Source organism: Agelaius tricolor, unplaced genomic scaffold (genome assembly GCF_023055355.1).
Source record: "Agelaius tricolor isolate 1412-34295 unplaced genomic scaffold, bAgeTri1.0.p SCAF_4, whole genome shotgun sequence".
NCBI lineage: Eukaryota > Metazoa > Chordata > Aves > Passeriformes > Icteridae > Agelaius > Agelaius tricolor.
The window spans coordinates 33,012,506-33,029,289 of record NW_027269264.1 but is presented as its reverse complement, the minus strand read 5'-3'; the positions used below and the strand labels follow the sequence as shown (position 1 = coordinate 33,029,289).

At 33.5% G+C, this 16,784-nt stretch overlaps 1 protein-coding gene across 3 annotated transcripts in view; it reads right to left on the bottom strand.

Moving 5' to 3' along the window:
* Nucleotides 1-2,038: 2,038 nt before the first annotated feature.
* TNPO1 (transportin 1) overlaps nucleotides 2,039-16,784 on the bottom strand; it is a 56,624-nt gene continuing 41,878 nt past the window's right edge. The window contains exons 20-24 of one of the 3 annotated variants that reach the window (XM_071425172.1): nucleotides 14,381-14,456; nucleotides 13,491-13,590; nucleotides 12,046-12,120; nucleotides 9,187-9,329; nucleotides 2,039-7,684 (exon numbers count right to left, since the gene is read on the bottom strand). In XM_071425172.1, the coding sequence (XP_071281273.1) occupies nucleotides 9,222-9,329; nucleotides 12,046-12,120; nucleotides 13,491-13,590; nucleotides 14,381-14,456 (359 nt within the window). In that variant the 3' untranslated portion in view covers nucleotides 2,039-7,684; nucleotides 9,187-9,221. Of the gene's footprint in view, nucleotides 7,685-9,186; nucleotides 9,330-12,045; nucleotides 12,121-13,490; nucleotides 13,591-14,218; nucleotides 14,292-14,380; nucleotides 14,457-16,784 lie in introns of those variants that run through there. The other 2 variants (XR_011678932.1, XR_011678933.1) reach the window with 2 other exon arrangements.

The window sequence follows — 16,784 nt, the reverse complement described above, 5'->3', positions numbered from 1 at the left end:
TATCTATAGAAAAAGATAAATATATATCTATAAATACCTCCATTTTAATTTTCCCAATTCAAATTGAAGTCTGGTAGACAAAGAGTTCGTGTCACCAAAAAAAAACCCCAAAAAACTGTGACACAGAAACAATTCCTTTTATGCCTTCACTTACACATACATCTATTTATTAGTACATGTGCTGTATAATTAGATCTGCTTTGCTTGAATTGGATGGATTATAAGAAACTACTTAATTTTAAGTCTGTCATTATTCAGATTAACATTTAGATGTCTTTTGAGCGGTTTTAATAGTCTAAACTGCTCATTTTATACAGAACAAGGGTAAATGCCTGTGAAAGATCAGTCCTTTCACTGTCTGTTTCACTGTGAATCATTCTGGGAAAACAAAAGTTACCCACAACTAGTCTGTGAGCACTTAACATACATAAATTATTTTCTACACACTCTATGCCTATTGAAATGCCTCTGCACTCGAATACAAATTTAAATGTCTTTTTTTTTAAAATAAATACCATGACATAAAATTATGTTCAATCTTTTGCACCTTTCCACAAGCTTTGTAACATTAATTTCCTGTACTCAAAACATACTTCATCCTCTTAATGTTTTTAAATACAGGTAGTAATTAACCTCACACTCAAAATTAGAGGCCACAGCTTAAAATCAGGTGTTTAGCTGATAGTAGAAGTCTTGAACAAACTATTGACAGCAGTATGTTGAACATAAGGTGAGTGGGAATCCCTGTTTGAAAGTAAGCTAAACTTTTCCAATCCCCTCCTATGCAGCCACTTGTGTTCAGCCACTAGGAACTGGTATTTCTGCTAAGCAGCTTGGTCTCTACACTGCTATTCCATGGCCTTCTCTTATGTCAGGAAATGGAAGTCCTTCATTTAAACAGAGTTTCAGCCAAGTGTGCAAGTAATTAGTTAATTAGTAATAAATTTCATTATAGTATTTATATGTATGCACTTTATTGCTATATTAGTCAGTTGCTTACATAGTGTAATGACTAAGTTCAATAAAATGATTAACAGATAAGCAATCTGTTCTAGACACTCACTCTAGTTTTTTAAGATTTTCGAAGCCTTCTGATGTTGATATTCTTGTAGTGAGCTTTCTCACACACTTTTTGTAAATAACTCATTGTTTTGCATTCCTTTATGGAGGAAGAGAACGTTGATAGACTGTTAGTTTGACCAGTGTCATTGGAGAAGTGGCACTGTCACCCTCCAATCCGCTGTCACTTTTGGAAAACTATAAATGTTAGAGTCAGAAAATAAACTTCCCTTTTTTCTTCACCTTGAGAAGAGTGGTGTAAGCTTGTGTTCTTTCATGTCCTATACTGACAAGACACATGTCATGGTCTAAGTTGTCTACATGCTATTGACCAACTGTTAAATATTAAAAGTGAACATAAAATGTTCAACTCCACATGTGTGGACTGAAAGAAACCATTGTTTTGTATTTTAGAGACTTCTAATCTATAGAACTGCCTAAAGTTCTGTAAGGACAACTCTTTAAATAGCTTGTATTACCATGATCCCATGAAAGCTAGATAAAATTAGACTAAGACCACTGCAAATTTTGGTTCAAGGTCTTGAATAATTTTAATTTATTTCTGGTTTACTCATTGTTTAATTATTCACATTATTGATAGCCCAGGAAATATGTACAAAATTTTTCTCCACTTTCCCATTTGGTCAGGCTTAGCAAGTATCAACTGTTTCAAGAAACATAGTTAATGTAACATTTCTCAATAGCAAAGCAGTTATAGTTATCACCCAACATGTTATAATTTCAATCCACCTAAACCTCCTTTTTCATATATTGATCAACCCTCAAGCAGCGTGAAGTATCTAAACTAAGCTAACATCAAGTTATCTGAAGACCATTCTCTTTCAGATAAAACAAAAATCCTTAATTCAGAGATACTAGAATCTACACATGTGAATTAGAAGAGTGTACTACTGGGTCAGGCAAAACATAAATTGAACAATAAATTTCAATCATTCATCAAAAATTGGAATGCAACATCTATATTTCAACAACTTTATTAACATAGTCAAGCAGTGATTAACATTCACATCTATTATGTCACATCATACAAATGTAAATACAAAATTACTACAGTACAATATATATTCTCTGCATGATCCAAAATATTTGGTGGCCCCAAAAACTCTTTTAAAATTCAGCAGCTTATCAAAAATTAAAACCATATTCTATTAAAATGAAGTTCTGTTAGCACATAGGCAGACTTCAAGAAATATCACTCAATTTAGTAAGTACAGTTTGAGAGGTTGCAGGAGGATATGTTTGAAGGAAACATTCCAACATTGTGGCAGATACAGAAACATAAGATTTAAAGCTTTCAAGCAAAACTTACACAACCTAAGTTGTCAGCAGAAAGATCTGGTCTCCCTTCATTTAAAACTGTTTTGTGTAATTCACCCAATTAAAAATTTTAGAAGTCTCTAGTATCACTAAGTCAGACAATGTACAACATATCTCTTTACACAAAAAAAGATACTACACTGCAGATTTCAACAGCCAAATAAACCTCCTTATACCTCCTTATACGTTTTATTCTCATTGCTGTCCTCACAAAAAACACTCAAACCTTGTTAATTTTGTTGCTCACTCAAAATAAGGAAGTGGATACCTAAAGTGAAAGTAGCACAACATAACAAATTTATAGAAAAATGATACTATACTGTAAGTGCTGAATTCTTTGAGATATGGATTTGGCTTACTTAAAACATACTGTAACACCACACAGGGATTCATCCTATAGAGTCATCTCAAACTTCCCTCATTTACGTACATTCAAGCGAGTGAATATCACTATTTTAGCAGAATATACAAGGCAAGTAAGAAGAGTACTTGCCTCAGTTCCCCATTTAAAACTGGCCTGCTCCAACTGTTAAGTGCAAAGAGCAAGCATCAGTGGCAAATAAAATGTAGTTTCTAGTGGAGAATACATAGAAGACTGATGGATACAAATCATCCTGGAGAATGCATAGGTGAGTGAAATACATTGCTACTGAACAAGCTTTATTTATTTACGGTGAGGTTATGTAATATTATACACAAATATATGTGCAAACTACATCAGCATCTATCTGAGATTAACTGCAGGATGTTTTGCCATTTCACCGCAGAGTTTAACCTTCATCTAAGATAAAAAGTCACACTTTAGACCCTATATAAAACTTTCTGTCATCCTCATGAAAGAGCTAGTATGGAAGCAGTTAGTGTTAAGTTACAACTTCTTTCTTTGAAAATATCTGGAACAAAAATTTCCAATTTAATGTTGCATTTAAAGCATTTTTTAAAGTAATAATTCAGCTGTTTGAATATGGATGCATTCTCCTTAAGGGAAGAACGTTTTTACACCTTATCTGTTAATACATTCAATATGAATAATATAGGTGAAGCAAAAGTCATTATTGTCCCACAGTAGAAGATTAATTTAGAGTAAGTTTAAGACAAGAGGAGCTGCCTAAATGAAATACATAAACTGATAAAACTACAACACATTTTTATATGCATGTGTTCTGAACAAAAAGGGTACAAGAGTATTCACCTGAGATAAAGCTAGTATTTGAATATTTCTAAGTAGCATTGAGTTTTGCTTGAGGAAAGCCACTTTAAGATTTAAAATATACATTTTACTATTATACAATATATGCAGTTTAAGTAATTAAGACTGATGCTAACATGAAAGTCCTAAAAAAAAATCACAGTGTGTATCAATATTATTAGTCACAAAATTTATGCTACTTCATATTTTAAAAATTATAATGATTACAAATTTTAACCTATTCTTCTAAAAGTGATCTTCTGAGTACAAGCTTCAAGAACCAATGAACTAAAGCATAAGAATTAGTTTCTTACAATTTAAATATATACATACTCACTGATTAAGAAAATAATCAAACTTTGGAAAAAAAATACAAAACTGATTACTTTTGCTTGCGCTGGTTAAAATAATGAACTAGTCTGTTTTCCAAAATAAAATGAGCGGTTTCCTGACTGTGTTATGAAAAAAATTTAATATTGAACTTCACTTAAGACTAATTTAACAGCAATTTTGAACTGCCAAAAAGATGCATTTATAAGGATTTTAAATACACTTTCTGTTACCAACTTAGGTTGATCAGCAGCTTTTTTTCACTCTCAGAATCCTTCAAAAAGGGAAACTCAAAACAGGAAAAAGGCATATATAAAAACAGTAAACACTGACCTCCTGAGGTTCCTACAACAAAATTATTCAAGTAGAAAAATCTACACCATTACATAGCAGCGGCTATTTCTGTAGTTTAGCACACTAACAGCACTTTTTCAGTGTGTAAGGAGCAAATGAAGTAAGCCGTGCTTTTAGCATGCCAAGAGGCAGAAACACTGGAATGTAACAAAGACAAACTCACAATTCTACCAGAACATCCAGTCAACATTCAAGAACTGTCAAGACTACACCACAAGAATTAAGATGCTTTTTATATATCCCATGATGCAATAATTCAATTTTAAATATTAATGCTGTTTCAGAACTTCTCTTACCTCACATTACACCCTAAAAGGATTCTGCAAATCTCTGCACTATATTATGCATTAGGAATATGGTTTACTTGCTTTAAAATATACCATGAGAGAACTTATTGATACAAAACACTATTTTGTGTATTCCTGTACTAGTTATTCCTGCCCTTTTAAATTATTTTCCTTGTTGTCAAAACAGATCAGTTCATATCTGTACAAGTATGTGTTAAAACAAATATGTACAAAAGTGGCATCCTAAGCTAATCCAAGGTGAGGTGGAGTGGTTTTATTTGGTTAAAGGGGCTTTCTGAAATTTAAGAAGTTTTTAGTTGTTTATGCTACTGTTTATTTTAGTTGTTATGCTACTGTATGATTTGGGTAGGTTTTCTATTCTACAAACTTTTTAATGTCATTTCTCTGAAACTCTTCCTTAATGTTCAAACACACTTAAAATTAAAGCAAGTTTGGGTCTAAAATAATATAGCACCTTGCTAAATGTTGGGCAGGGATGTTCCCTTTCTAATTAATTTTTTTAAATTGAATTTACTAATTTTTATCAGAATTATTAGTTGAGAAGGTATTTTTGGTTTGCTATCAAAGTAATGTAACTTGAAAGCAAGTTACCACATGCAATTTTGATCAAATTGAATGAATACTATGTACTGGCATTATCAAATATATTTCATACAATACATGTCAAAACTATGCTTCAGGCATAATCCATTAAAATTTGCAAAGCCAAAAAAAAAACCGGGGGCGTGGGGGGGCGGTGGATGGGAACAGGACATAAAACATGCATGTGATCATGCACTGAAAAAGAAAAAAGTCTAAACTCTTTAAACAGCATTTTAAAGTTCACACTCACACAGCTCAAACTTCAGTGCAATAGCTAAATCATTCAACAGTCAAAGAACAGAACCATGCAAAGAAGAGCAAGTTCTTAAAAAAGCCCCAACCAAAAAAAACCTCAAACCAAACAAAACCAAAATCAAACCAAACAAAAAATAACAAAAAAAACCACCCCAAAATCCCAAACCAAAACAAAGAATAAAAAAACCACAAGCCCCTCCAAGATCCCCCAAAATACACAAAAAACCCCCAAAAACCAACTAACCAACCAAAGGAAAAAAACCCACAAAAAATAAAAATAAAAAAAAAGAAAAACAAAAAAGAAAAACATCCCCCCCCCCCCAAACAAACAAAAAAACAAAAAAAAACCCACAAAAAACCAGAAAACACCAACTAAACCGAAAACTGTTATCCAGTATCCATTCTGCAATGCAAAGGTGAGAAACTAAATCTACAAAAAGGCTGTTATGGCTTAATTTGTTTTGCAGATTAATAATGCAGCACTTGAAAAATGGAAAGGTGTGGCTTCACCTCTGACCAGCAGAGCTAAAAATCTCTCCATTTTCCTTTATCATCATGGGATACTCTTTAGGCAATCTAAATTAATAAAGACTTGCCACTTTCAGATGGACACAAGATCAAGTGTACCAGTTAGGATTTCACATTCACAGTACATAAGAAAATACACATGGAAGGAAAAGTAAAGCGTTAACTTAACAAGGATTTATTCACAGGAATACATGTAAGTAGAGAAAAAAAAAACACAACAGAAAAGCTAAACAAATGAAATGAAGAGGATCCAAACCAACTTTCACTCTGTAGCTTTAAACTTGCACCCTTGTGCATTTAACTACATCACAAAGGGCCACCAACATGCGCCGATACAGTGTAGATACCCTGCATTACATCCATTAACTTAAACATCTCTTAAGATCATGCTTTGAACAAAAAGAAAGCGTAGAAGATAATACGTTGAGTGGGAATAAACACAAATATAGCAATCTTGTCATCAACTTCTACAATTGTCTTTACGTGCCAACTAACACTTATGCAGCCTTTAACGGGTCTTACCATGTAACTCATTTTAGAGATTCTGATAAATCACTAGTATATAACCATGCAGAAAGCACATCACACTGACAGCACAGAGGCAAATATTTTGCACAGCTATATCAGCTTTCCACATTGTGCAGGTTACACACAATACAATATCAATCTTAATCTTAACAGATCCTAAAAAGGTATTTCAAGGCCTAATTGTTAACTACAGTACTTTATATCTATATTCTTAATAAAAATAAATTCCACTGAATCTTAAAAGGAATTTTAAATGCAGGGCTATATTGAATTGGTAAACTGCAACACAAAACTGGCGCAACATAGGTAAATGTATACCAATTTCACTCTATGTGATGCAAGCATGCTACTTTCCCACTAATTAAAATTACTTCTGATCACTATGAGCCAGAACGCATGCCTGAACCTTAAACTGCAAGTTAGGAATAATGCCTTACTCTAGAAATCAAAACTAACAAAGTACAATAATAAAATCATATCCACTACCTTGGTTGTTTCTCTTAACGTAAAAATTAAGATGTCAATCTTTCCTTTGCAGTGTACCTCTCCTTACCCCAAAAATGAAAGGAGTGACTTATTTGGCAGCTAGCAGGTTGCTTCATTTTGTCCAAGTTAACCTTTATTATTTTATGATGGGGTTTCTATACTGTACACTGCAAGTGCCTGTTCCTAATACAGACACAAGCTGCATTTTAACTGACTAACTTCGTTTGTGTAGTTCTTCATTAACATGCAAATATCTAGGAATCCCCAAGCAGGATGAAATAATGTAGAAAACCCTTACTTAAAAAAACAGAAAACAAAAAAGAAAGCCTTTTACTGTTTGTGACCCCCATTCTTAGGTTTCCTTTATTGTGCGCAAAATATTTTTCCTCTTTACGTATCCCTATGGTTCAATTATATGGTTTCTTATTTTGGTACAAATCCCCACAATATTCCAGAATGTGCTGTTTTGTGACTAGATTCTTTTTTTTTTCTTCTTCACATCCAGTGCAGAGGTGTAATAGGAGACAGATTTCCACCCACAAAGGCTCCAGATGTTAAAACATTTCCCAACATCGACTTAATACAGTGACGGCAACACCTCCCTCCCGCCCCTCCCAGTAGGGTTGGGATTGTACTGTATTCCCTACTGGTTTACCCTTCCCCCCAGTAAAGGGTAACATTTTCCCTGGGTGCAGAGGCTCCCTCATAGTCTCCCAGACTGAAGGACCTGTAAAGGGAAAAGATAATGGTATAATTAAATCTTACCTGGAACCTCTGGCAGATAGATACATAAACAAGAGTCTTTTTCAAGCACTAAGTGCCAACCTCTAACTTAAAAATGAATTTATGCCTAATGATCCCTTTTAAGTCTGCTAAGAAACCAGCCCATCTGTATCAGATAAAATACTATTCATGAAACAACAATATATATGCTTTCAAACTACATTGACAATTCCAGTATTATGTTAAACTTAGATTTAAGACAAAAGCACCCCACATATTCTAACCAGTTTTTCAATTTTTAGCACAAAATTATGAGGTAGTTATGACATTGAAAAAGAATATTAAACATATCTGCACCTGACCTAGCAGCTTCTCTTCTCAGTGGATTAAACAAGATAGCCAAACCTTCTCTGCAGTTGAAACTGAGAACAATGGCAGATTTTATCACTTTTGTTTTCTTTTCATCAGGAAGAGAAAACATCCTCATGTCAGAACTAAAACGCTCTCATTGATAAGTATGCAGCTGTTTAATTTTTAATCCAATGTTCCGATCAAACACGCAATTTTACGACACTGACTTTGAAAAAAATCTTAGGCTGAATTTTAAACAGTTGTCCATTCCAACACTAAACAGAACTGCATGACTCACTCTCAGAATTTTAATACAAAAATTCTACTAAAAGTATCAAATTTGTATAGAGACTAAAAGAATAAACTTAATTCTCTCTTTTTTGGGGTAATATAATAATCTCTTCACAGTATCACACATGGGAAATTTGCTTTATACAGCATACACAGGTAGCATACAAAGCAAGGTGGTATAGAAATAGAGGTACTCTGGAATGCATTTTCACTGTTCTTTGTCAAAGCTGAATCATTCTCCACACACAAGTGTCTAGCACTTCTGAGTTGACACACAAAATGGAACATGGCAATAATAAACACATATCAGACTCCCCCAAGCATCAAGCTTTACAGGTACATTAGTTATTAGCATAGCATTCTTTATTCAGTGGAAAGATCATTTAGTATGTAGTTAGGAGGCCATTAGACTTCTCATAGCTAGTGTGTTAACAAACTTGCTTTCTTATTCTAGGAGAGTATTCTCTCTTAGACCACATCTGCCATCTATTAATTCACAACATATAAGGTAGCCTGTGTCTTTAGTACGATGACTTGAGGATCATATTCATCACTTTGCTTATTAAACTTGAACCAGCAGTTTGTCATACCTATACTTTCAACTTTCTTGATAAACTAATGTGTGTATCATAGACTCAGTTTTTCTTTCTTTCTTTCTTTCTCTCTCTGTAACAATAGAAAAAATGAGACAAATGCTTTTGCTACAATCCCCATCATTTAGGTATATTATCATCCCTTCTTTCTTTCCTTCATATACAAAGTAGTAGCTCAGCAATTCTAGACTGATGAAGTAATGATGTTTCATATGATGCAAACAGGGAGGAAGTCCCAGTTCTCTCTGGCAAGCATGACTCATGTGCTTACCTCTAATTATGGGACTGCAGCTACAGTGCATGAGGTTAAACTCCATAGTAAGCTGCAAGGCGCTCTTTTAAGGGAAGAGGAAACTGGTCAGAGAAACGCCTCCAATTCTCATCCCCAACTTGATTTTTAAATCCATGAAGAATCTACAAATGAGAAAGGAGAAGTCAAAATAAGGAAAAAATAGAGGCTAAATTATTTAGTAGCCTCATATGCTGTAAGCCACAAACTGCTGAGTTGTACATGTGGCAATTCGAATTCTCCAATATCATATTGAAATGCTACAAAGAAGCAAAGAAGTAGAGCAAGGTCTTTCTAATGTACTTCTTTAAAGGTGACATAAAGAATACAGTTACCCAAAGAAAGTAGTGTATGTATACGTATTTATATATATTTTTAATAGGTAACTTAAAACCTAGGGTTAAGCCATTTCAGAATGTTTAATTATAATTTTTTCAATTCGTTTTTCATCCATCCATCCATCCATCCATCCATCCATCCATCCATCCATCCATCCATCCATCCATCCATCTTATCAATTGACATATATTTAAAGACTACTGCGTTCACATTTATTTTTTACCAGATGTGAAGTATGTTGTGGGAAGTTGAGTTAAATGGCAGCCAGCTTTTGATAGAATGAATACCTGTCAATTTCTAGCACAAATATAAAATGTTTAAGAACTCTGTTTTCTGCATGGAACCCCTAAGACAACTTCACTAAAAATGAAGCTCTTAAAACCTTCTTTGTTTTGAAATAACAGGGATCCACAGTCAATGGCATTCAAAATCCAGTGAAAAAGGAAAACAAATAATCTACAGGTTTCTGTTTGGACTGTTTGATATAATAAACCACCTGAAAATGAAATTATGCTATTAAAAAAAAAATCTTAGTATGTTATCTCTCAAAACAGCAAGTAAAACCAAAACATTAAAAAGGACAAAAGCAGAAAGAATTACTGTTCCTTATAGAAAATTATACCAAGAAAATCTAAAGTTTTGTTTTCCCTTTTTACACTCAGTGTCAAAACTTGTGGAACAGTCTGTCATGAACACATCCTCAAATAAAAGGCAATGTCAAAATTCAGGCTCATGGTAACAAGTTCAACACAAGACTGTCAAGCAGATCTGTTTTTAAACAGATGTAGTGGTAATGGCATTACATGCAACCAGTTAACTCACTGCTTTTCTCCCTCCCACAAGCAGGCTTTCCTAAACCCAAATGGTTTCCCATTAACCAGCTGAAAAATCTAAGAATGCTCAGTGATAGACAAAAGGTTATGAGTCAGATTTTAACACTGGCAGCTCATCTATCCATGCTCTTGAAAGCTTCTTCTCTTGCAGTTCTAGTACTAAAGAATAAATAAATTTTAAAGAAAATTCGAAAACTTGGACAAATCCAGTTTATTTCCCTTGTTCCTGAAGTCATAATTACTGTTTGAAAACATCTACTTGGACTACAGCAATCACATATTCATAAAGAAGTTGTCTAAAAACCCTGTGGGTTATCACTGAAGAAAACTTTGTCTCCTTTTCTGTAAGGCAAATCCCACAAAACTACTTTAAAATTGCTTGCTTAAAAAAGCAAGGATCTCCTTTTGCCAAGTGACCAAGAACCACTCTGTTTAGATTTGAATGCATTGTTTCCCAAATGGATCACTTGAAAAGAATCAGAAAAAGAGGAATTTAACCTGCTGAAGGATTGGTGCAAAAACATGCAGTGAGACTGCTTTGGGCAATCATCACAGACTCTATCCAGGACCCTCTTTTAAGTTGTAGTTGCTGTTTCATTCTGCTGATGTTAGAATACTCATAGCTGCACCTTGTCTAGATCTAATGTTCCTTGGAAGGAAGATGGTTATCTGAGAGACTAACTAGGACAGCAAGATTTCTGCCTTTGATCTTAAAGATGGGATAGAGAAGTTCTAGCTTCTGATTTGATGCTCACACATGTCATTAATTGAAGAAGTGCCAATACCAATCCATGAGCCTAATAAGTACTTAAGAATATGCTCCGTTTTTTCTTTAAGAATATCATGAACCTTACTTTTGACATAGAACTTCCTGAAAATGGGGATTTCACTTTAGAGCTTGTGAGGTAAACCACTTTCTCTCTCTTTCTTTTTTTTTTTTTAATTTAAGACACTAGTGCCAAAATACAGTGTAGCGCATTCTGGGTAAGGCTTTTTTGTTTTTTACTTTTTTGGTTTTTGTATTGAGTTTGTTTTTTACTAACTCAATACAAGGCAAACAGTCCTTTAGTTTAAATTTTTAAATTCTACTGATGCTTTGCCTAGGGATAAGCAAATTCACATACCTATTCTTGGGTATAACTGCATGTTAGTTTCTTGAAACTTACTCAACCAAGAGGGATTCTGAGGAGGATTAAGCAATCTCTTATTTTCAGCAGGAGTTATGAGAAACAAGATACGACTAGGATATTTTTAATTTGAAACTTATGTATGTCTCCAAAATAAAGTAGCCATCTTTGTGGCAAAAAACAGTCTTGAACCATAAAAATCTCATTTCCTGAAAAAAAAGTCTTACATGTAGCATAAACTTGCCTGTTCTTCCAAATGCAGGAAAAACATAGTAGGCTGGAAAGCTGTTTGAGGATCATTATCCCTTCAAAAAACACAAGTGAACTTTGCAACTATTTAAAAAAATTTGGAATAATCCAAATGCATATAAGAAGATACAGGTTAAAAAAAGAAGTCAGGATTTTCATGTTGCTTTGTCTCCATGACCACAAACACAGTAACTGCTAGAAAGCACTTTTACTTGAAAGTGAAACAGAAAGAAAGAAACCAGAGGATGTAAAACAGCCACCACTAGGATATACTATTATCTTAGCAACCTTACCTTACAGAACATGTCTCGAAGATCATCTTTTGGGCTAATCCATGATGCAACAGCATCACAAAAAAAAATAAAGTCCTACAAGATTAAACAATCATATAGGTTAGAAACCTCAATTTATACATCTGAAAACAATGCTTGATGTTCATTTTGTGAAGTGGATGGTCTTTGATCCTAATTTACAACTGCTTTTGCTTTTATGTATTTATTTTCCACTTAATCCAGACAACAATAAATTACTGCATGCCTAAATGTTCAGCTACAGAAATTGCTGAGTATCTCAAATTAAACCACAGTGAAAACAACCATAACTCTCCCCTCTGCACCACACTAGTATAACTTTAATTCTTTCAGTACGCCTACAAATGCAATATCTACTTCCTTTACTCACATGCAACAAATGTATCTCTCATACATTTCCAGTTAGGGAAAAGAATCTGTTTTATTCCTTAAAGTAGTTTTTTTCTGGGACACAGAGAACATTTATCATAGAGGTTCAAAACTAAAGCCACTTCAAAATCCCCATACCCCATTAATCTGCTGTCTTGCATTACCTCCTCCTACACCAACAGAATACCAGTGTTTAAAAATAATGTTGCTAATGCAAGAAATAGGAACTGAGGATGATTAGAGAGAAAAGATGAGTTAATGAAATGGGTCCTTATTTAGCCCCTCTCTGTAAGCTACATGAATGAACAGACAATAGAAGTCTGAATTGTAAAGTACAGAATAAGGCCTAAATGAAATGAACCGCACATTTCAGAACAAGGCAAATGTTCAATTCTTATGTTTCAGGAAGAAGAATTCCAGGCAGAGAAAAGGGAAAGATCAATTTTGTTTTCCTCTTAAAAAGTATTACGTTGATACAGCTTTACTTTAGAGATGTGGAGACTAAAGATCAAGTCATATTCTATTCTTCAATTTTACCATTTCTTTTAAAGAGATGCATGTTCATCGTTACATTGACTCCTGGAAAAATTGATCCAAAGTTGAAACAGAATATTCCCTACCCAAGTGTTAAGAACAAAGGGGTGGTTACTAGTTTTGTTCTCTTTCTTGTTCTAAAAACCTAGGTTACATGTGGAAAATGGGTCTAAGAATGTCAACTTTTACCTTATATTTGCATACAGATCCTGACCACAACCTGACAGAAGTATCAAAATACAGTTATTTTAATTGAAGTTCATTATTTACATATTCATTGCAAGTAATAGACAAAAATTCATTTTAACAGTACTTCTCCCCTTTTCTTTTTAGATGACAATTAATGAAGGATTATGACACACATCATTCACAATATAAACATTTTGGGCTTCTTGACTTCAAAATAAAGCTACATCATGTACTGCAGGGAATCTCTTCAAAGCAAACTTTTTCATACTCCATATATAGCTTTCACTAAATTTCACATAAGTAAAGAAAAGTTAGCATCTATTAATGCATCTTACTTGGACTACTCCACTGGGGTTGACCGTAATCATGGTACATATCCCACGGAATGCTGAATCCTTTTCCTCATTGTCTCTTATGTTTCGCAGAGAGGTGCACCTAACAAATTAGAAAGCAAAACTTAGATCACTCTTACTTTTCTTCAACCAAGTCAAAACTAGATGACAGTATCTGATGGAATAAGTCACACTGATAAGATGATCTGAAACACAATTTTTAACACTTAGAAAAACACTTGTTGCACAGTTTTTACTAGCATAATATCATTAGGCATCACCTCCAGAATCTGGCTTTTTGTTATACTGTAGTCAGAAAGTGTGACCTCTATTCCATTAAATACAAAAGAAACATGTATCTGAAATACTTATAGAAACTATCATTATTAGAAGCAGAACATAAAATACTGTCACAGTATGAATTATGTCAGATACCACTTACAGAACAGTTATTGAACTTTTACAGCAGCAAGCAAGCTATTTTATACGTAACAAATCTATAAACATATATTCCTTACAGCATTTCAAGCCTCAGACTGAATTTTAGGTAATGCACAGTTTAAATTTTACAATATTTGCATGCATTGTATTGTCATTCTGGTGGATTTTAAAATGCTCTTTCATAGTCAAGCTTTAACACAGCAAGCATGTGACAATCTTATCCCATGCATAAATTAGTCGTTAGCCACAACATAAAGAATACATGACGGTGCTACTAAAAACTCACAAACCTGATAGGACAAGATTAGTCACATGGTTGGCAATGATTAAGGATTGAGATTTTGTAACCAACTGAAAATATATCTAAAAGTGAGATAGAGAGAAGAAAGAAAGAAAGAAAGAAAGAGAGTGAAGAAAAATGAATTAAAAAAAAAAGATTGAATAATACACACCAGGGTCTTATAAACTGCTGTAGCATGGGGGCCACCTCTTGAGGACAAACGTAACCAAGACGACCAATTGTTATTGCTAAGGTAACGCAATCACGGTTATACACCACCAAACGCCAACCAAGACATGAGCAAATGAGGGGGGAGGAGAAAAAATAAAGAAAAAACAACAAATAACTCAGAAACAGAAACCAACAGAATCTGTGTATGATAATAAACATAAGATTTCACCAGTGCTGTTTATTACCACCCCCTAAATAAGAGGCAGCAACATATATGGTATACTCTCCAAGGTAAAAGAAAAAATTAAAGAAGTATGAGAGAACACCAAAAACACAATTTTAAATTCAAAGGCTCTCTGATGTAAGCAGTCATTCGGTTCCTCTTTAGAGTAATCATTTACGGTAAATTTACCTCTGCACATTTGAAGTTTTTATTGAAATGTACTATAATGGATATTTTTTTACAAAGGAAATTAATAACTTTCAGTATTAGTATCAAGTATTCTAAACATTTTATTTTTATCCAATATTTAGAATTCAAGGTTTCTATAGACCTAATCTTTTAGTAAAAATACATTTCCAAATACTTTTACATAGAATATATTGTGGTCTGTCTGAAAATCCTAAGTGGATGGAACACTTCTCAAATGTTTATGTCTTCTTCATAATCTCACAAAGAATTTAATTAAAAATGGTTGCTAACTCAAAGCAACTGACTGCAGAACATTAATTCTTTAATCCTAGTACTTCTCCTGCTCACAAAAGTTTTCTTCATAAGATGTTCAAGAATCTGACGTCTGATACCAAAGCATGAGGACACACAAAAAGCAAAATTGCTTCACCACATGATCAGGTAGTTTGGTTCTTTGTTCCAAGGGACAGACCAAAGAAAGTATCATTATGCAAATGTGTTTTAATGGTGTTTGCTCAACTCACGAAAGATTAATCTTTAGAAAAAGGAGAGGGTGGGGAATAATGTATCAGAATTACTTGAAGCAAAATACATGAATAATACTAAAATCCAGCAGATTTGTATGAAGCGGAAAAAGGAAACCTATGTTCAAGGGACATACTATGCAACACTCTAATTAACAGGCATTTGTGAACAGTTTCATGAAACATGCAATAAAGCAGATGATGCTTTCTCAAATAAAAGTTTGGTGTAGGATATACTAGCAGTCTCAAACATGTTAATTTCATGTGATGCAGCTCACTGTTAATGTACTCAATTTTTTGGTATTACTCAATTTTCACAGTGTCTAGAATTTTTTAGCATCTTACAAAACTTCACTGAAGTTCAAATGAAAATACAATTTTAAGTTTTATCTGTAAATTCTTACAGCTACAGCCTGAACAAGGAACAAAAATCTCTGTTGAAGGGTGTTTTCACAATTGTTTTAATAATTAATTACACAGCAAGCTACAGCAAAACCAGTACTATTCTTGCACATAGTAGTGGCACACAACAAAATATCCCACAACAAACTTATAATAAGTACACCACACTCAACATTTATTTGCAGTTATCCATCCACATTTAAAATAACTATTAGGATAATTGAAAAAAAAAAAAATTAATGTTCAGATGCTTCCAAAAATTCTCTTAATGATGGAAGCATACATACATTTAAAACTATTGGATGCCTCTCAGTTACAGGTATTACACATCCATCAGTGCAGAGGAGGGGAATCAGGGCAGGGTTAAGAAAATCTTATATGGTTACACTAGTACAGTATTATACTGTTACACTATTCCATGGTGTATTTCACATCTAGGTATTTGATTCAAAATTTTCTTTTCAAAAATAGTCCCTATGATATGCTGTAAAACTAGGTAAATTTTCCTTCAAGTTCACCTTCCATACTAAATGAGATAGAGGGGCAGAGAAAGTGCAGCTTTTATGTTTAGAGAATACAGAAAGAAAAAAATGCTTTGAAAAATCTCTCTCCAAATTATCTCTTACTCTGCTGAAAAATATAACTGAACCATTGTACTTGCATCATATTCAATCATGTCAGATATAGCAACTAAACTGTCATTTTCTTACAAGATGTTTTTCAAACAGAAGGAAAAAAAATCCTCAATTAGTAAAATAGTAAACAATAAACCCATCACATTATCTATAATTTTTTTGATCAAGTATGGAAGGTGCTTTTCATACCAGAACAAGCTCTCTATGAATGCAAAAGAAACAAGCCTCAGAAACTCCAATTCAGTAAGGCATTTGGGAATTACTCCCAATTTGGAATGCAAAGTCAGAACATAAAATATGCATGCCATTATTTGAATTCTTTTCAGGAATTTGCTACTAAGTGACCAGGTAACAGAAATTAAACATTATTTCAGTTATGCTGTGGTAAAACTGCCATCACAGATCTAGATTTTTGTGTATGATATTGTAAGT